The sequence below is a fragment of the Mustelus asterias genome, chromosome 15 (genome assembly GCF_964213995.1).
Source record: "Mustelus asterias chromosome 15, sMusAst1.hap1.1, whole genome shotgun sequence".
Lineage (NCBI taxonomy): Eukaryota > Metazoa > Chordata > Chondrichthyes > Carcharhiniformes > Triakidae > Mustelus > Mustelus asterias.
Window position 1 is genome coordinate 6,808,733 of NC_135815.1, and position 20,459 is coordinate 6,829,191.

The 20,459-nt window shown below is 45.8% G+C and overlaps 1 protein-coding gene across 2 annotated transcripts in view; it reads right to left on the minus strand.

Moving 5' to 3' along the window:
• vta1 (vesicle (multivesicular body) trafficking 1) overlaps positions 1-18,668 on the minus strand; it is a 152,007-nt gene extending 133,339 nt beyond the window's left edge. Inside the window, exon 1 of one of the 2 annotated variants that reach the window (XM_078229424.1) lies at positions 18,484-18,668. In XM_078229424.1, coding sequence (XP_078085550.1) covers positions 18,484-18,601 — 118 coding nt within the window. In that variant the 5' untranslated portion in view covers positions 18,602-18,668. Of the gene's footprint in view, positions 1-3,239; positions 3,280-18,483 lie in introns of those variants that run through there. The other variant, XM_078229425.1, reaches the window with a different exon arrangement.
• Between the last annotated feature and the right edge of the window lie 1,791 nt (positions 18,669-20,459).

Here is a 20,459-nt window from a genome sequence, read left to right on the forward strand (position 1 = left end):
GGATTGACGACGGAGTCTCTGTGGGTGGAGGTTAGGAACAGGAAGGGGTCGGTAACGTTGCTGGGTGTTTTCTATAGGCCGCCCAATAGTAACAGAGATGTTGAGGAGCAGATGGGGAAACAGATCCTGGAGAGATGTAGGAATAACAGAGTTGTCGTGATGGGAGATTTTAATTTCCCAAACATAGATTGGAATATCCCTAGGGCTAGGGGTTTGGATGGAGAGGAGTTTGTTAGGTGTGTCCAGGAGAGTTTCCTGACACAGTATGTGGATAAGCCTACTAGAGGAGAGGCTGTACTTGATCTGGTGCTGGCTAATGAACCTGGACAGGTGGAGGATCTCTCGGTGGGTGAGCATCTTGGGGATAGCGATCATAATTCTATCTCCTTCATGATAGCATTGGAAAGAGATAGGATCAGGCAGGCTAGGAAAGTGTTTCTCTGGAGTAAAGGGAAATACAGTGTCATCAGGGAGGAAATTAGACGGGTAAATTGGAAGGAGGCATTCTTGGGGAAAAGTACCGAAGGAAAGTGGAGGATTTTCAAGGAATGTTTGTCTGGAGCTCTGCATGACAACGTTCCGATGAGACAGGGGGGTGTTGGTAGGGTACGGGAACCGTGGTGCACGAAGGTTGTGATGAACCTGGTGAATAAGAAAAGAGAGGCGTACAGAAGGTTCAGAGAGCTAGGTGTTAAGGATTTAGAGGAGTATACGGGATGTAGGAAGGAGCTTAAGAAGGAAATTAGGAGAGCGAGAAGGGGTCATGAGAAGGCCTTGGCGGGTAAGATTAAGGAGAACCCCAAGGCTTTCTACAAATATGTCAAGAGTAAAAGGATGAGATGTGAAGGCATAGGACCCTTAAAAGGTGAAGGGGGAAAAGTTTGTGCGGAACCGTTAGAAATGGCGGAGCTGCTTAATGAATACTTTACCTCGGTATTCACGGTGGAAAGGGATCTGGGTGGTTGTACTGCTGGTTTGCGGTGGACAGAAAGGATCGAGCATGTGGACATAAAGAAAGAGGATGTGTTGGAACTATTGAATGGCATCAAGGTTGGTAAGTCGCCGGGACCGGATGGGCTGTACCCCAGGTTACTGTGGGAGGCGAGGGAGGAGATTGCGGAGCCTTTGGCGATGATCTTTGCATCGTCGATGGAGACGGGAGAGGTTCCGGAGGATTGGAGGATTGCAGATGTGGTCCCTATATTCAAGAAAGGGAACAGGGACAGCCCGGGAAATTACCGACCGGTGAGTCTAACCTCAGTGGTTGGTAAGTTGATGGAGAGGATCCTGAGAGACAGGATTTATGATCATCTAGAGAAGTTTAGTATGATCAAAAGTAGTCAGCACGGCTTTGTCAAGGGCAGGTCGTGCCTTACGAGCCTGGTTGAGTTCTTTGAAAATGTGACCAAACACATTGACGAAGGAAGAGCGGTGGATGTGGTCTATATGGACTTCAGCAAGGCGTTCGATAAGGTCCCCCATGCAAGACTTCTTGAGAAAGTGAGAGGGCATGGGATCCAAGGGGCTGTTGCCTTGTGGATCCAGAACTGGCTTGCCTGCAGAAGGCAGAGAGTGGCTGTGGAGGGGTCTTTCTCTGCATGGCGGTCAGTGACCAGTGGAGTGCCCCAGGGATCTGTTCTGGGACCCTTGCTGTTTGTCATTTTCATAAATGACCTGGATGAGGAAGTGGAGGGATGGGTTGGTAAGTTTGCTGACGACACCAAGGTAGGTGGTGTTGTGGATAGTTTGGAGGGATGTCAGAAGTTGCAGCGAGACATAGATAGAATGCAAGACTGGGCGGAGAAGTGGCAGATGGACTTCAACCCGGATAAGTGTGTGGTGATCCATTTTGGCAGATCCAATGGGATGAAGCAGCAATATAATATGAAGGGTACCATTCTTAGCAGTGTAGAGGATCAGAAGGACCTTGGGGTCCGGGTCCATAGGACTCTTAAATCGGCCTCGCAGGTGGAGGATGCGGTCAAGAAGGCGTACGGCGTACTGGCCTTCATTAATCGAGGGATTGAGTTTAGGAGTCGGGAGATAATGCTGCAGCTTTATAGGACCCTGGTTAGACCCCACTTGGAGTACTGCGCGCAGTTCTGGTCACCTCATTACAGGAAAGATGTTGAAGCCATTGAAAGGGTGCAGAGGAGATTTACAAGGATGTTGCCTGGATTGGGGGGCATGCCTTATGAGGATAGGTTGAGGGAGCTTGGTCTCTTCTCCCTGGAGAGACGAAGGATGAGAGGTGACCTGATAGAGGTTTACAAGATGTTGAGAGGTCTGGATAGGGTAGACTCTCAGAGGCTATTTCCAAGGGCTGAAATGGTTGCTACGAGAGGACACAGGTTTAAGGTGCTGGGGGGTAGGTACAGAGGAGATGTCAGGGGTAAGTTTTTCACTCAGAGGGTGGTGGGTGAGTGGAATCGGCTGACGTCGGTGGTGGTGGAGGCAAACTCGTTGGGGTCTTTTAAGAGACTTCTGGATGAGTACATGGGATTTAATGGGATTGAGGGCTATAGATAGGCCTAGAGATGGGGATGTGATCGGCGCAACCTGTGGGCCGAAAGGCCTGTTTGTGCTGTGGCTTTCTATGTTCTATGTTCTATTACTTTCAGATGTCTAGGTGTTAACTTCTGATAACTCCTCCCAAGATCACTCCACCTCCCTCTCTCCTCCTATAAACATACCTCTTCAAACAAGTTCTGGGCCACCTGTCCTAACATCTCACATGGCTGCATCAAATGTTGTTTGATAATTGCTCCCGCAAAGTGCCTTGGGTTTTAGCTCTGTTAAAAGGAATAAGTGCAATTTTTGTTGTTTCCACGGGATTCTAAATGGCCAGAAGGGGCCTCAGGAATTATTTTGACAATGCCATCACTACACCACGTGCTTTAATAACACTGACCTCTTTAAACAGTCACCAGTGGCTGCAGCATGGCCCATTGAGAGTAATGAGTAGTGTGTATCTGGCTTGCTCAGGCCAAGTCACACCTCAGCATTGCAAGCCTGTTCCCCGAAAGCAGAACACCTGGGCTGATTGAGGGGCTAGCTACAGGAACACGCACGCACGCAAACACACGCACACACACTTCATGAAGGAACAACATTTAAAAAGTAAACATTGAAAGGTTTCTTCAGAAACAGTCTATGATAGGCCCTTGTGTACAGTATTCTATTAATGTGAAGGGTCACTGGCCTGAAACGTTAACTCTGTTTCTCTTCATGGATATTACCTGTCCTGGTGACTACTTCCAGCATTTTCTCTTTTTATTTCCGTTAATGTGAATATGTCCTTACAATTCCATTTAGATAGGATAGCTGGATCCTTTCACTTCATTCCTGTTGCAAGGTGCAGCCCCTTTAACTACTGCTTCCTCCAACTCCCTCTCTCCTCCTCTAAAACATACCTCTTTTTGATCTGATTTATTGTCACATGCACAGAGATACAGTGAAAAGCATCATTTTGTGCGCCATCCATACAAATCATATTATACATAGCTCATTGGAGCTTCTTGATTTGATTTGTCACATGTACCGGCATACAGTGAAAAGTATTGTTTCTTGCGCACTAGACAGAGAAAAGAAAATTATTCATAGAGTACATGGGGAGAAGGAAAGGAAAGAATGCAGAATGTTACAGTCATACCTCGGATGTAGAGAAAGATCAACTAAATATAAGGTAGGTCCATTCAAGAGTCTGATGGCAGCAGGGAAGAAGCCGTTCTTGAGTCGGTTGGTGCTTGATCTCACACTTTTGTATCTTTCTCCCGACTAAGAAGGTGGAAGAAAGTATATCCGCGGTGTGTGGGTTCCTTGGATTATGCTGGCTGCTTTTCTGAGGCAGCGGGAAGTGTAGACAGAGTCAATGGATGGGAGGCTACTTTGCGTGATGGACTGGGCTACGTTCACAACCCTTTGTAGTTTCTTGCAGTCTTAGGCAGAGCAGGAGCCATACCAAGTTGTGGTACAGCCAGAAAGAAAGCTTTCTATGGTGTATCTGTAAAGATTGGTCAGAGTCGTAGCTGACATGCCAAATTTCCTCAGTCTTCTGAGAAAGTAGAGGCGTTGGTGGGCTTTCTTAACTATAGCGTCAGCATGGGGGGACCAGGGCAGGTTGTTGGTGAACTGGACACCTAAAACCGTGAAGCTCTCGGCCATTTTCACTTCATCCCCATTGACGCAGACAGGGGCATGTTCTCCACTACGTTTCCTGAGGTCGATGACTATCTCCTTTGTTGTACTGACATTGAGCACTAGTGAAAAACTGGTATGAGAATAGGAGGAGGAATTTGTCCTGAAGGTGATGTCCGAGACTAAAACGTGGCATTTGAACAGGGACCAGCCATTGGCCTGCTTTTGACAAGCACAAATCGAAATGGGTCCCCGGATATCGTCAGAATGGTTACATCACAGCCAGAAATGCAATGTGTGGATACGCTCTGACTTAGAGCGAATCAAACCTCCAGCTCAGCAAAGGCGGCAGAGCAGCAGCTAGTTTGCACCGTAACTTCATGAAATGAAAAAGTTGAGTATTGCAACAGGGCACCAAGATTCCGTAGGAGATCTCAATGCCAAAATGATCGGTTTCCTGAGGTTCACCATCTGAGAGCAGCTAAAGCATGAGGATCCGTTATGTCATATCAGCAGAGATGGTTCTGAAATCAAAAGCACCAAATCTAATGCGGAGTGAGATCCTTATGATGATACCATAGACAAAGTGACTCAGAATGAATCTGACGAACTCTCTGTGCCAGTTGATCTAAGACAATAAATTTATTGGATTTTAGAACTCTTTGATTGTGGTTAAAAGTACTTTTGTTATTATTTTTTTTCAATAAACCATGTCAGGTCAATTTAAATGTAATACCGGTATGATGTCTTTTACACATTTCAGAATGATGATCGCCCACACACAGGCTGGTGGTTCAATTTTATACTCTGTGCAGTTGAGTCAGTTTCTGGAAGAACATCAAAATGTTTCAAAGGTCAAAGTATTCATCGACATCTACAATATTTAACTGGCTCTTCACCAATGCAAACTCGAAACAAAGTGATTCTGGACCCTGTGGTTTCAGCCAGGGAGTTGGAGGCAAGATGGAAATAATTCAGAGAGTCGATTTTACAGCAATAGTATAGAATACAGATTGTGGCACTGCGGTAGTAGTCCAGAGAGCGACAGTAATGATCTGGAGACTGGGCAGCACGATGGCACAGTGGTTAGCACTGCTGCCTCACAGCGCCAGGGACCCGGGTTCAATTCCCAGCTTGGGTCACTGTCTGTGTGGAGTCTGCACATTCTCCCTGTGTCTGCGTGGGTTTCCTCTGGGTGCTCCGGTTTCCTCCCACACTCCAAAGATGTGCGGGTTAGGTGGATCTAAATTGACCCTTAGTGTTCCAAGATGTGTGGGGTGGGGGTGAGGGTGGGGGGGTTAGATGAATAAATAAGTGGGGTTACAGGGATAGGGCCTGAATGAGATGGGTCAAAGAGTCGGCACAGACTGGAATGGGCCGAATGGCCTTTTTCTGCACTTGAGCTCAAATCTACCACAGCAGCTGGGAGGATTTAAACTCAATTAAATAAAGTCTGGATTTCTACAAGGTTAATGTGACCACTAAATGAGAAAATTATTGTAAAAATCCATCTGATTCACTGAATGTCCTTTAAGGAAGGAGATTTGATTTCCTTCCACGATCTGACTTATAGGTGACTCCATATTTACAACAATACAAATTGCCTCTGTGTCAGAAGGTTCAAGTTGCATTCCAGACTGATACTCCACTGCAGTACCGAAGGGGTGTTGCACTGTCAGAGGTGTCACCGGCCCTCTCCTTTGCACCAATGGCAAGGGAACTCTCCCCAATGTTTCATCGTTATTTCACTGCAGTCTGTGGGAGCTTGCTGTGGACAAATTGGCTGCCCCACATTTTCTACATCATAACAGTGACGACACCTCAACAAGTGTGCAATCCCTTCCTGGGTGCTGTGGAGGTCATGGAACGCACAATATAAAACGTAACTCTTTCCTTCCTCCAGGTCTACCTTATTTGTGCATTCTAAATGTTAAAACATCCCTTAACTAACATCTCTACTTGACGGAAAACAAGATGACAATCTTGGGAAATTAGACCTCTTGCTTTCCAAGTTTAAACTACACGAGATTCAGCAATCTGACTTCATGAACCTATTACCATTGAGAACCACATACTTTGACTGCCATCTCGTGATAACTTGCTGTAATTACATAGAGCTAAAGCTGTCATGCATAGCAAAACATGTAACGTTCAGGATGTCAAGTTAATTCTGATTTTAACCTTCATTATTTGTTATTTGACATTTACCGGGAGGTGGTGAATTCTGACAAACATTTATAGTGCTGCAGATAGAAACATGTAGCAGGGTGAGTTCTAAACCCCTAAATAACTATTAAAATCATATCTTTAATGCAGTTGAGTGTTCTGAGGTACTTTTTAAGTTTAAAGTTTGTTTATTAGTGTCAAGAGTAGGCTTACATTAACGCTGCAATGAAGTTACTGTGAAAATCCCCTAGTCGCCACACTCCGGCGCCTGTTTGGGTACACTGAGGGAGAATTTAGCATGGCTAATGCACCTAATCAGCATGTCTTTCGGACTGTGGGAGGAAACCGGAGCACCCGGAGGAAACCCACACAGACACGGGGAGAACGTGCAGACTCCGCACAGACAGTGACCCAAGCCGGGAATCGAACCTGGGTCTCTGGCACTGTGAGGCAGCAGTGGTAACCACTGTGCCACCGTGCCGCCCATCCCACTGTTCCACCATGTACTTGATTGAACAATGTGGAGCAGTTAAGAAAAATTGGGAGCACTGGGTAAAGGGGTGGCTGATAAAGCTATTAAAATACAGAGTGTTTCAGCAAGGTGGAGAGGTACAGGAAGAGGATTAGAGGCTGGATATGGAACCAATAAAGTCCAAGACTGTGCAACAGACTGTTCAGGTAGACTACAGCAATATTTTAATAGTTTGTCGAATGTTCTTTTCTTCCATTTCTAGAAACTCCTTTCTGCCCCATCCAAAGGCGAGGGGGCTAATGGCGACCGGTCTCTTTGAACTTGATGGCAAGTTGTAAACCCAGCTGTAGGGACCTGACCAGTAGTTTGGGTGAGGCCTCCTTTGCAAAGCAAACCCTGAACTAGAAAGTTTCCACCAGCCCGAACCCAGAAAATGATTCTCCCACACCATTCCCCCAACATCCTCCCTGAACATCGGAAGCTGGCACTCACTGGCTTATCGAGGTGTGAAAAAGCAAACAACCTGCCACTTTATATTCGAAGGGAGCAGAAGTTCTAACAGATGCTGCTTAATTCTTTGAGCCATGAGTCATCCTGAAGTAAACCACTTGACACAGAATTTGACATTGATGATTCACCCTCCCCTCCATTCATCGAAGGCTGCCTGCGACAGCAGACTGCATTTACACTCATTGAACTGGCCTGCAAACCCTCTGCACACACGTACTGGAGGATTCAATGCATGCACCTTGAACCACCTGTCCACCTGTGGTCAGTCAGTGCTATTATTCTATTGAAGAGAGCTGAACGTACCACTGTTAAACTCTTTAATATCATCTTGATGCTCGGACCTTCTCCTCAGAGACTATTTCCTCGGGTGGATGTAGCTGTTACTAGGGGGCATAACTATAAGGTTCATGGTGGGAGATCTCGGAGGGATGTACGAGGTAGGTTCTTTACTCAGAGAGTGGTTGGGGTGTGGAATGGACTGCCTGCAGTGATAGTGGAGTCGGACACTTTAGGAAATTTCAAGCGATTATTGGATAGGTACATGGAGCACACCAGAAATGATAGGGAGTGGGATAGCTTGATCTTGGTTTTGGACAAAGCTCGGCACAACATCGAGGGCCGAAGGGCCTGTACTGTGCTGTACTGTTCTATCTTCTATGTTCATGTACGACATCAACCCCAGGTTGCAATTTGGGAAATTTCCCACCTAGCTTTGAGCGACAGGCTCCAGGTTCCGACCTCAGCCTGGGTGAGGTTATTTGATTCCAGCCTGGCCTCAGCAAGGGGAGGAGGGGGCAGTCATTGGGAGAGAGAGAGAACAGTGAACACTAGCATATATGTATCAGTGTCATATATTTTCCATGAAGCAATGTGCACACTTTCACTGATGTGAGTCACGCAGAACATTCAGCTCATCTGCTGGCATCAAGCATTCACAGAAACAACATGAGTCAAAGCTCAGGAAAAACACAGCAGATACCACAAACTGACAGGTAGCGATTCATAAAAACCATGTTGGGGTTACTGCTTTTTCCTAAGCAAGTAGCCTGTTGCTTTTTATCATGTTATATTTCACTGGGTTTTTTTCCTCAATGCAACAATAGTGTTGTTTTATTATGTGTAGTTAACTTTGGTCAAACAGGGCTTCTGCGAGTTGTAACTGTAACATAGGTTCGCGTGTTACTGAACAGAGCTATCGAGCTGAGCACTCAAACTAATTAATTATTTATCCCGTACGCTGGCACCACATGGAAAGTGGAGCAATCTCAATATAAAATTAGCCCGATTCCAGGTGTCAATAATGAAATACTTGAGGCTTATTTGCACTCATTAGCGTTTAATCTGCCTTGGGTCCTTCCACAGGATTTAAGCGGACATTGTCCACATTAAGTTCCATCATTAACTCCTGATTTCCTTGTCGATGACCAGCCATTACTCTTTGATTTGATTTATTATTGTCACATGTATTAGTATACAGTGAAAAGTATTGTTTCTTGCACGTTCTACAGACAAAGCTTTACACGCTATACAGACAGAGTACATGGGGAGAGTGAAGGTAGAGAGTGCAGAATGTAGTTACAGTCATAGCTAGGGTGTAGAGAAAGATCAACTTAATATAAGGTAGGTCCATTCAAAAGTCTGATGGCAACAAGGAGGAAGCTGTTCTTGAGTCGTTCGGTACATGGTCTCAGACTTTTGTATCTTTTTCCCGATGGAAGAAGGTGAAAGTGAGAATGTCCGGGGTGCGTGGGGTCCTTAATTATGTTGGCTGCTTTGCCGAGACAGCGTGAAGTGTAGACAGAGTCAATAGATGGGAGGCTGGTTTGAGTGATGGACTGGGCTGGGACATGCTGAATTTCCTTAGCCTCCTGAGAAAGTAGAGGCATTGGTGGGCTTCTTAACTATAGCTTTGGCGTGGTGGGACCAGGACAGGTTATTGGTGAACCGGACACCTAGAAACTTAAACCTCTCGACCATTTCCACTTCCCCAACGTTGATGCAGACAGGGGTATGTCCTCCACGACGCTTCCTGAAGTCGACAGCTATCTTCTTCATTTTGTTGACATTGAGGGAGAGATTATTGTCATCGCACCATTTCACCAGATTCTCTCTTTCCTGCACTCCATCTCATCATTGTTTGAGATCTGACCCACTGCAGTGGTGTCATCAGCAAACTCGAAAATGGAGTTGGAGCAGAATTTGGCCACACCGTCTTATGTGTATAAGTAGTATAGTAAGGGGTTGAGGACACAGCCTTGCGTGGCACCAGTGTTGAGGATAATCGTGGAGGAAGTGGCTGGCCTATCCTTACTGATTGTGGTCTGTGGGTTAGGAAGTCTAGGATCCAGTCACAGATGGAGGAACTGAGCCCGAGGCCATGGAATTTGGCGATGGGTTTTGTTGGGATATTGGTGTTGAAGGTTGAGCTGTAGTCAATAAAAAGGAGTCTGACGTAAGTGTCCTTATTATCCAGGTACTCCAGGGTTGAGTGTAGGGCCAGGGTGATGGCATCTGCTGTGGGCCTTTTGCGACGGTTAGCGAACTGTAGTGGATTCAGGCAATCTGGGAGGCCAGATTTGATGCGTGCCATGACTAACCTTTCGAAGTACTTCATAATGATGGATGTCAAAGCCATCAGGCAATAGTCATTAAGGCACACTGCCTGGTTTTTCTTTGGTTCAGGATGATGGTCTTCTTGAAGCAAGTAGGGACCTCAGATCGGTACCAGCAGAAGTTAAAGATGTCTGCAAATATCCCCGTCAGCTGGTCCACGCAGAGCCCGAGTGCTCGTCCGGGTACCCAATCTGGGCCAGTTACTTTCCATGGGTTGACTTTCAAGAAGGCCGATCAGACACCTGCGATGGTGACCTTGGATATCGGTTCGGCTGAGCTTCCGGAACGGAAGACGTCCTCTCGCTGACCTCTTGCTCAAAATGGGCATAGAATGCGTTGAGCTCATCGGGGAGGGGTGCATTGCTGCTGGCGATTCTACATGCCTTCATCTTGTAGCCCATTATGTTGTGCAGACCTTGCCATAATCTGTGGGTGTTCGTGTGCCTATCAGAGACTCCACCTGTATTGTTTGCTGGCATCCTTGGTGGCTCTCCATAGATCCTATCTGTATTTCATGCATAGGTCAGGGTCACCCGACTTGAACGCCTCAGACCCAGACTTCAGTAGGCAGTGGATATCCCCCGTTCATTCATGGTTTCCGGTTGGGGAACACATGGATTTGCTTCTTTGGCACACAGTCTTCTATGCATTTACTAATGAAATCTGTTACTGTAGTGGCGTACTCATTCAGGTTGGTTGGTCGCTGAGTTCTTAAATATTCACCAGTCCACTGACTCGAAGCAGTCCCATAGGAGACATCCGATTCCTCAGACCAATATTGCATGACCTCCTTTATCAGAAGCTCATGTTTCAGTTTTTGCTTGCAAGCCCGAAGCAGGAGCACAGCCTTGTGGTCTGATTTGCCAAAGTGTGAATGGGTGATGGAGCGGTAGACACGTTTGTGTAGCAGTGGTCTCGGATGTTTGGGCCTCTGATAAGACAGGAGACACATTGATGGTATTTTGGTAGGACACTCTTGAGCTTGGCCTGGTTGAAGTCTCCGGCCATGATGAACAAGGCCTCGGGATGTTTTGTCTCAAGGCTATTTGCGGTGAGGTATATTCTGTCCAGTGCGATCTTCACGTCCGCATGGGGTGGGATGTAAACTGCTGTCAGGATAACAGGTGAACTCCCGCGGTAGGTAGTACCTCTAGTGCTTCAGTATGCTTCGCTATTTTTGTGCCACCATCTTCCATGAATGTTTCCCCTCGCAAGCTGCTGACTGCAGGGATTACTAATCTATGCCATGCTTTATACTAACTTATTAAACTGCTAACTGAAAAAGATCATCTCTTCTCCTCAGAAATCAGGAATAGTCAGAGGTGGTGAAAAACACTGATCCTTAAAAAGCGAAAAAAAGCCCCAAAGAAAACCCGAAATTCAAAAACTGCCACTAGTTAAAAAAATGTTCCATTATCTCCTAACTGAGAATAGGCCCCAGCTCACGTTCCCTCTAACCCAAACATAAAGCAAACAATCTTCACCGTCTTTCTGAAGAGACACTAAGCCACAGCCCTGATTGCTCGCTCAGCACAGTGTACAAGATCACAAGGCACCATTTGAGAAGAGCGGGGGTGTTCTCTCCAGTGTCCTAGCCAATGCGTGCCTGGGACCTCGCTAACTCTTCTGTGGGAACACCCTGAACACATGCGGCAGTTCACACATGAGAATACACATCACGAACCTTGCCTAATGGTTGGGGACGTAGGTTTGCAAAGGCCAGCAATGTGGAATGATGGCTCTAGCCTAAACTATCAGTGAGTGCTGACTCCACGAGGTTGTTGAGAATGGCCTCTTACAGAAGGCAGTTTCTGGCCTGAAACTGGGGTGAATTACAGCCTCGGGAAGGTACTACAAGCTCACACTGGCCCGTAAATAATGTAAACAGGTGGAGATTGCGTGGGTTTGTTTCCATTTTCAACCAATGCTGAGCATCATAACAGACTGCTATAGATAGCAAACTCCTGGGACTGAATCACACCACTGAAATTGCTGAGCCACAGAAAGATCGGTTATATTAAACTATTATAATGTAATTGCACACTTGGGATATAATAAAGTATTTTAATACACTACTGAATATTTAGATCAGTTTCTTCCTCTTAATGCAGATACTTAATTCATTCGTTAACAATTTAAGAGGATGGGCTGGGAAAGGGAGTGGAGTGGTTTTCAATGGTGAACGTGCGTTTACACATACACAACACTTTGACAAAGGGCAGATTCACACACACACGAGTGGCCAAACTCCGCCATGGAAACAGAATATCAAAGTGACTCTTCGCCAGGGCAGAGGAAGGAAATTGGAGGCAGATAGATATCCAGCAGTCAGGTAGGGAGCAGAAATAGTGTAGACTAGATCGAGCTGTGCATCATTCCACCTGCAGTTAATAAGAATGGGTCTACTCATCTGAAATCCATTAGATTCTCTGCTGGAAACTTTCATTCCAATTCTGGTCAAGGACTCGGAGGATTGAAGAGACACAGAAATTACCAGGACACCAGATCCAATATAAATCAACCATCTTTGTACAGCAAACACATTACATCCCTGCTCTACCTCTTTCCCAGTAGGAATCAGTCGCACTTCTTGCTATTCAAGGTTGGCCAATACTTGTCACCCAGTGGGTAAACAAGCGTTTGCCTTTGTTCAATCACACTGCTTACGTATTTCCAGCATTCTGGAAATGCTGTTGACAGAAATGAAATTGTCAGGAGAACAGGCTTTTCCGACAGTATGTGACGACCAGAATCATATCCATTACCAGCAGGTGCTAAAAGGAGCAGCGAAGAGAGGCAAAATGAAGAGCAATAAAGGTAAAAGGGCCTGGGGGAAATTAATGGCTGTGAAGAAATGAAGGGAAGGGACAAATTAGAGAGAAGACAGCAAGGATGGAAATGGAGGGTCAAACAAAACAGGGTGAGGGGGAGAAATGCTGGGTCAGGAACTGGGGCTTTGGGATGGGAATGAAGGAGAGAAGCACCTTTAATTAAGAGGGAATGAGAGGGGAATTATTTAATACGAACTGGAAGAGGGAGAGAAGAATATTCGTATGAACTAGAGAATGCAGAAAGGAAAAGAGTCGCAGAGTGCCCAGCTTGGGAGGGTCAGAGAGAATGGAGAGCAGCAGCTCAGAGATGGAGGGAAGGAGGGAGGGAGTGGAGAGAAGGAACTCAGTGATGGAGGGAGGGAGAGAAATTTGATTTGATCTATTATTTAGTATCCCATGCACAATGAAAAGTATTGTTTCTTGCTCGCTATAAAGGCAAAACATACCATTCATAGAGTACATAGGGGCAGAGGAAAGCATAGGGTACAGAATATAATGTTGCAGTTACAGGTCGGGTGAAGTGAAAGATCAGCTTAATATATTAGGACCATTCAAAAGTCTGACAGCAGCAGGGAAGAAGTAATTCTTGAGTTGGTTGGTACGTGGTCTCAGACTTCTGTATCTTTTTCCCGGTGGAAGCAAGAATGTCCGGGGTGTGTGGGGTCCTTGATTATGCTGGCTGCTTTTCCAAGGCAGCAGGAAGTGTAGACAGAGTCAATGGATCGGAGGCTGGTTTGCGTGATGGACTGGGCTTCGTTCACAACTCTTTGTAGTTCCTTGTGGTCTGCGCAGAGAGCAGGAGCCATACCAAGCTGTGATACAACCAGAAAGAATGCTTTCTATGATGCATCTGTAAAAATTGATAAGTCGTAGTGGACATGCCAAATTTCCTTAGTCTTCTGTGAAAGTAGAGGCGTTGGTGGGCTTTCTTAATTATAGCATTGACATGGTTATTGGTGATCTGAACATCTAGAAACTTGAAGTTCTCGACTATTTCCACTTCAATCCCGTTGATGTAGACAGGGGACCACTACATTTTCTGTAGTCGATGACTAGCTCCCTTGAGGGAGCGATTATTATCGCACCGTTTCACCAATGGAGAATGATGGATAAATCGGCAATAATCCTATCCAGAACTCCTCATAAATAACAAAACAGTCAGAATCAACAACACATCACTGCCTAAAAATCACCTCCACGCATTCACTATCATATCTACCTCAAATACTATGCAGATATGGCTTTCATTCAGAGCTGGGGACAGATGTTATCAGTACAATACAGCGTGTGACGGATGCCTGGTGACTTTCCCACTGAAGGAGCAACTATGCTGCAAGATTATGAAGTGACAACTGCATCAGGAATTAACACAATATTATGCTGTTGATGGGATAACCAACACCTTTGACTGCGCTGACATAGAAGTAAACACTCAGTCTTCCATTTTAGTACCACATACAATTTAAAGAACCATCAACGCTCTCATCTCCATTATCTCTCAAGTAAAAATGATTTTATAGCAACTTTAGAATGGTCTTACAAAACCCATAACTTCCTGTCACAAGGTGTTTACAACAGCCATCTAACAGAAGAAATATGCAGTTGTATAAGGTTACTTTAATTGATGTAAACTGGAAACATACAATATTTTAAAAACTGAATACAGAACTATTCTGCACATATCATGAACAGGGTGGGTTATGTTTTACACACTGCTATACTCCTTCCGAGAGACAGCTTGCTTCTGAAAATCCCATCAAGATTTCCTTTTTGATTAATGCATGCTCCAGGTGAATGTTTTAAGTGAATAACTCCCCTGTTAAAACTCCATGTGCCCCCAAACATTGAAACGTACAGTCACGGAACTGTCACGTGATATTATTCAGCTCAGTAACTCTGTTTCTCTCTCAACAGATGCTGTATTTACTGTTTTTACCCTAAATCAGCAGTCTACTGTGATACTGTTCTAGTCATTTGTCCCATTTATATCAGGAAAACCTTCATGAACCAAAATGCACAATCAAATGAAGAAACCCTATTCTTTGTACTTCTATCAATCTTAATTGCAACTCACGTGACCTATACTCCAAAACTTAAATTAAAACATCCAAAAAAACTTGGGAGGTCGTTAACAAATATCTGGATACATGACAGCCAATACCCTCCCCCGCTCCCCTCCATCCTCGCCCATCACTCTGCCTCTCAGTCTTCTTTCACAATAACCCTTAAAACCCACATTTTCTTAACCAAGCTTTTAGATACCTGTCCTTTTGTCTTTCTTAGGTGTGGGTGTTGCTGGCAAGGCCAACATTTGTTACCCTTCCTGACTTATCTTTGAATAATGTAGCTGGCTAGGCCATTTCTAAAGACAATTGAAAATCGACCTCATTGCTGGAGTCACATGTTGCAAGTTGCAAGAGAACTCCCACTTACCCGATGAAGGAGCAGCGCTCCGAAAGCTAGTGGTTTTGCTACCAAATAAACCTGTTGGACTTTAACCTGGTGTTGTGAGACTTCTTACTGTGTTTACCCCAGTCCAACGCCGGCATCTCCATATCATGGTCATATGTTGGCCAGGGATTTCCTTCCCGAAAGGACATTAGTGAACCAGATGGGCTTTTTACAACAATTGATGATAGATAAGACTAGTTTTATATCCCAGATGTTTTCATTAATTGAATTTAAATTCCTCCAGATGCCATAGTGGGATTTGAACCTGTGTTCCCAGAACATTAGCCTGAGTTTCTAATGAAATTACCATTGTGCCCCATCTCCCTGAAATCCTAATATCTAATGTGGCTCAATATCATATTTTGTCTGATTACCCTCCTGTGAAATGCCTTGGGATCTTTACTACATTAAAGGTGCTATATAAATGCAAGTTGCTCTTGTTAGCTTGCAATGGCGCCTCATTACAATCTCAGACTGAGAACTTCAGTACGTTTGGTGTAGCTTGCAAAACCGGTTATACTGCTAGTTTTGAGTCACACCAAGTTGTGTGAGGTGGCTTGCTGAAGGGAGAGGAGGATTACAGTATGTAGTTTTAGTTCACTCGCAACTCGACAGAGTAAACACAGGCATCAGATGGCACCTGTAACAGGGTGGCACTCCCTCAAGATTGTGTGCTCACATCTTCAGAGTGGGGTAAGAACCCATAGCTCAAAGAGCTGAAAGCACTCCAGCTGATGCAAGGCCGACTCACAAATGGAGAACAACTGATGAAGTGGGAATAATCTCATTCAGAGCTCCCCATAAATCACAAACAGTCACACCCAATACCACATCACGATCTTAAAATCATTCCCATGTATTCAGTATCTTATCAAACTCAATAACAATCATTCATAGCTGGTTGTGGATGCTCTCAGTACAATACTTTGTGCAGCGGATGCCTGATGATAGTCCCACTGAAGCAGGAACAACTCTGGTGCAAGATTATTCAGTGACAACTGTACCAGAAATGAACAGTGCATGCTATTGATACAATAACCAAAACCTTAGAATATACTGCAGTAATTTAGAGATAAGAAATCACTTTTAGTTGCACATATAATTTAAAGAATCAGCAATACTCTCATCTTTATCTCTCAAATAAAAATAATTTGTTTCCTATTGATAACTATAATTGTGCAAAGCCTGACTTATGGTTACAACATAATGCTCGTCCTTCAGACAAATGCAGTTGGATAAGGTTATTCTAAATGATGGTCACCACAATCAGAATAAACAATTGAACCCACAAGAGGTAGTAACCCACCAAGGGGTTACAGAATGTAACTAGAATTATTTCTATTTGCACTAGAATTTATTACATTATAACCTCAATTAAACACACCCTGAAAGACAAATATATAGAGACGTTTGATTTGATTTGTCACATGTATTGCTATACAGTGAAAAGTATTGTTCCTTGCATGCTAAACAGACAAAACATACCGTACATAGGGAAGGAAAGGAGAGGATGCAGAATGTAGTGTTAAGTCATAGCTAAGGTGTAGAGAAAGATCAACTTAATGCCAGGTAGTCTGATGGCAGGAAGCAGCTGTTTTTGAGTCGGTTGGCACATGTCTCAGACTTTTGTATCTTTTTCCCGATGGAAGAAGGTGGAACAGAGATGTTGGGAAGAAAGACTGAAAATCTATTTAAGCAAATGGATCCAGGTCCATATAACATAGTAATAGGTCACATTTTTAATCTAAGAATTGAGAGTTAGCCAATTTATATTATTTTTTAAAAGTAACTGAATACAGACAAAAAGGCAAAACCTTGGGATGCACCTTCAAAAAGGACCTGCACTTATATCCAATTTTTCACATCCACTGGATGTCGCAAAATACTTTATAACCAATTAAATACTTACTAAGTATAGTCTCTGCTGTAAAATAAGAACAACAGCAGCAAATGGGGCGGCACAGTGGTTAGCACTGCTGCCTCACAGCTCCAGGGACCCAGGTTCAATCCCGGTTGGGTGGCGTTTGCATGTTCTCCCTGTGTCTGCCTTGATTTCCTTCAGGTGCTCTGGTTTCCTCCCACATCCAAAGATGTGCAAGTTAGGTGGATTGGCTATGCTAAATTGTCCCTTAGTATCCAAGATGTGTAGGTTAGATGGATTAGCCATGGTGAATGTACGGGGTTATGAGGAGAGGGCCAGGGTAAAATATTCTGTCAGAGTTGGTGCAGATGTGATGGGCAAATGGCTTCTTCTGCACTGTAGGGATACTATGGTATGTGCACACAGCAAACTCACACAAACAGCAATGTTACAATTACCAGAAATTGTGTTTTTGTGACTTTGCAAGATAAATAATTGCCAGGACACTGGGGGACAACTCTCCTGGTATTGGAAATAGTCATGATGTGGAGATGCCGGCGTTGGACTGGGGTAAACACAGTAAGTTTAACAACACCAGGTTAAAGTCCAACAGGTTTATTTGGTAGCAAAAGCCACACAAGTTTTCGGAGCTCCAAGCCCCTTCTTCAGGTGAGTGGGAATTCTGTTCACAAACAGGGCATATAAAGACACAGACACAGAAATAGTGCCATGGGATCTTTCACATCTATGTGAGAGGGCAGACAGACTCTCAGTGCAACATCTCTCTGACAGTGCAGCATTCCCTCAGCACAGCACTGGAGTGTCAGCCCAGATTGTGGTGCTCAAGTTTCTGGGGTCGAACCTGGAACCTTCTGTCTCGGAGGTGACAGTGGTTTGCGCTGCTGCCTCACAGTGCCAGGGACTCGGATTTGATTCCCGGCTTGGGTCACTGTCTGTGCGGCATCTGCACATTCTCCCCGTGTCTGCATGGATTTCCTCCAGGTGCTTCAGTTTCCTGCCACAGTCTGAAAGATGTGCTGGTTAGGTGCATTGGCTGTGCTAAATTCTCCCTCAGTGTACCCGAACAGGCGCCTCGGGGATTTTCACAGTAACTTCATTGCTGACTTGTGACACCAATAATTAAATTTTAAACACACCAAACCCCGACTGGCTCATACATGATCAGAAATGTCAAATAAATATATGCATGCATATATATATATATGTATATGTATATACACATCTATTTGCATACATAGATAGCCACGGATGTAGGGGCAGAGGCAAACAGGTTTAGATAGAGGCTGGGGTGACCCCACAACTGGCAACAGGAAGGATCAGTGCCAGGGCCCAGGATCAGTGCCAGGGCCCAGGATCAAGCCCAGGGCCCGGTCCCTGCAGCTCCCTCCCCGGTTCTCTCTCTTATTTATTCCTGGACTTACAGAAATAAGACACCACCGCGTCGCGCTTCTCGTGCTCCTGGGCGGTGCGGAGGTGATGCTGGATCAGTTTGAATTGCGGTGGCGCCGGTGGGAGCGGCAGGATCGGCTCGGCCGCCATCGCCTCGGTTACCAAGACTCTGACCCGCCCCAGCAACCACTTCCGAGGGAGAGCCTGACCTCCCGCCACAGTGCCACTACCAGGCCGGAGGACACAATCACTCCTCCCGCCACAGCGCCACTGTCAGGCCAGAGGTCCTAATCACCCCTCCCGCCCCAGCGCCACTGCCAGGCCGGAGGACCCAGTCAGTCCTCCCGCTACAGCGCCACTACCAGGCCGGAGGACCCAGTCAGTCCTCCCGCTACAGCGCCACTGTCAGGCCGGAGGTCCTAATCACTCCTTCCGCTACAGCGCCACTGCCAGGCCGGAGGACCCATTCAATCCTCCCGCCACTGCGCCGCCCGCAGCCCCGGAGAGGACAGCACCTGCTTCCATTCTGCCACCTAGAGTATAGGAAGGAGAATGCACTTGCAGTTAGGATGAGTGATCATAGTTTTATGAAAATAATTCAACACAACAGGAAATAACAACACCTTGCATTTATATATCCAACATTCCAATAGGCGGCATGATGGCATAGCGCCAGGGACCTGGGTTCAATTCCCGCCTTGGGTCACTGTGTGGAGTTTGCACGTTCTCCTCGTGTCTGCGTGGGTTTCCTCCGGGTGCTCCGGTTTCCCCCCACAGTCCAAAGATGTGTAGTTTAGGTTGATTGGCCGTGCTAAATTGCCCCTCAGTGTCAGAGGGATTAGCAGGGTAAAGATGTGGGGTTACTGGGATAGGGACTGGGTGGAATTGTTGTCAGTGCAGACTCAATGGGCTGAATGGCCTCCTTCTGCATTGTCGGGATTCTATGATTCTGTGTGTGTTCAGGTTCCAAATCGTTGAAGGCACAGTGGCCAGTGGTAATGGGATTAAAATTGGGAATGCTGAAAAGACCAGAGTTGGAGGAACGTAGATATCTCAGGAGAAAGTTATGGATAAGCAAAGGATTCAGGATCATTGGAAGTCAAAATTAAGACAAGGCCTGGGCTAAAAACAAACCCATCTGCCATCTCCAGTGGACACAGGATATCCCATGGTACTATTTTGAAGAAGAGCAGGGGCGCTGTCTCCAGTGTCCTTGGAAATAAAGATCCCTTAATCAACATCATTAAAACAGCCCCAGCCTGACTTTTCTCAGTGGGGGCACGAGACAAAAGTGAGAACCCTCAAGTCATGAAGTCATTCTTTAAGCTTCATATGAGTTAACTTCCCCTCATCAGTCTGCCCCTGTTATGCACGAATGCCATCTCTCTTCCCTTGTAGGGAATCAGTCGACCAGCTCCAAGGTCTTAGAGACCAGCATAGAAGATGCATCACATTTGTCTCCTACACCTTTCACCAGCATAGATACTCGCATCTTGACGGGATTAACAAGTAGTCAGGATTCTGGGTCACTGGTGAGCCCCTCACAATTGAAAATCCACAATAGGAGGGACATCCCAGGGAACCGGCACTCAGAGGGATGCCGGAACCCAGGACTCTGCTGAGCCTCTGGCCGAAGACTGGATCCGGTCATCCCAGAGTTTCTGGAGCTATAAAGGCAGAGTCGTCCGCATCAGGAAGGGGTGACAGCATCCCTCCTCGGACTGCAAGGTCGACTGGTGGAGTCCCATCACCTTCTGTCCAAAGAGATGGTGCCATTACTCCAACGCAGCAAGGCCTACACTGCGAGGGTGGCATCCGCAGTGGATGGCTTGGCACAGATCCTGCACTTCATGGTGGGGGAAGTCCACGCCATGGTTCAGCTCATGACCTCCGTGGCTGAGGGCATGAGCTTCATGGTGCAAGGTTTCAACTGCATGATGCAGGGCACTGGTGGGAATCCACGAGTGTCAGCGCCAGAGGACGGTGGGGCTACTGGAGCTTACTTCAG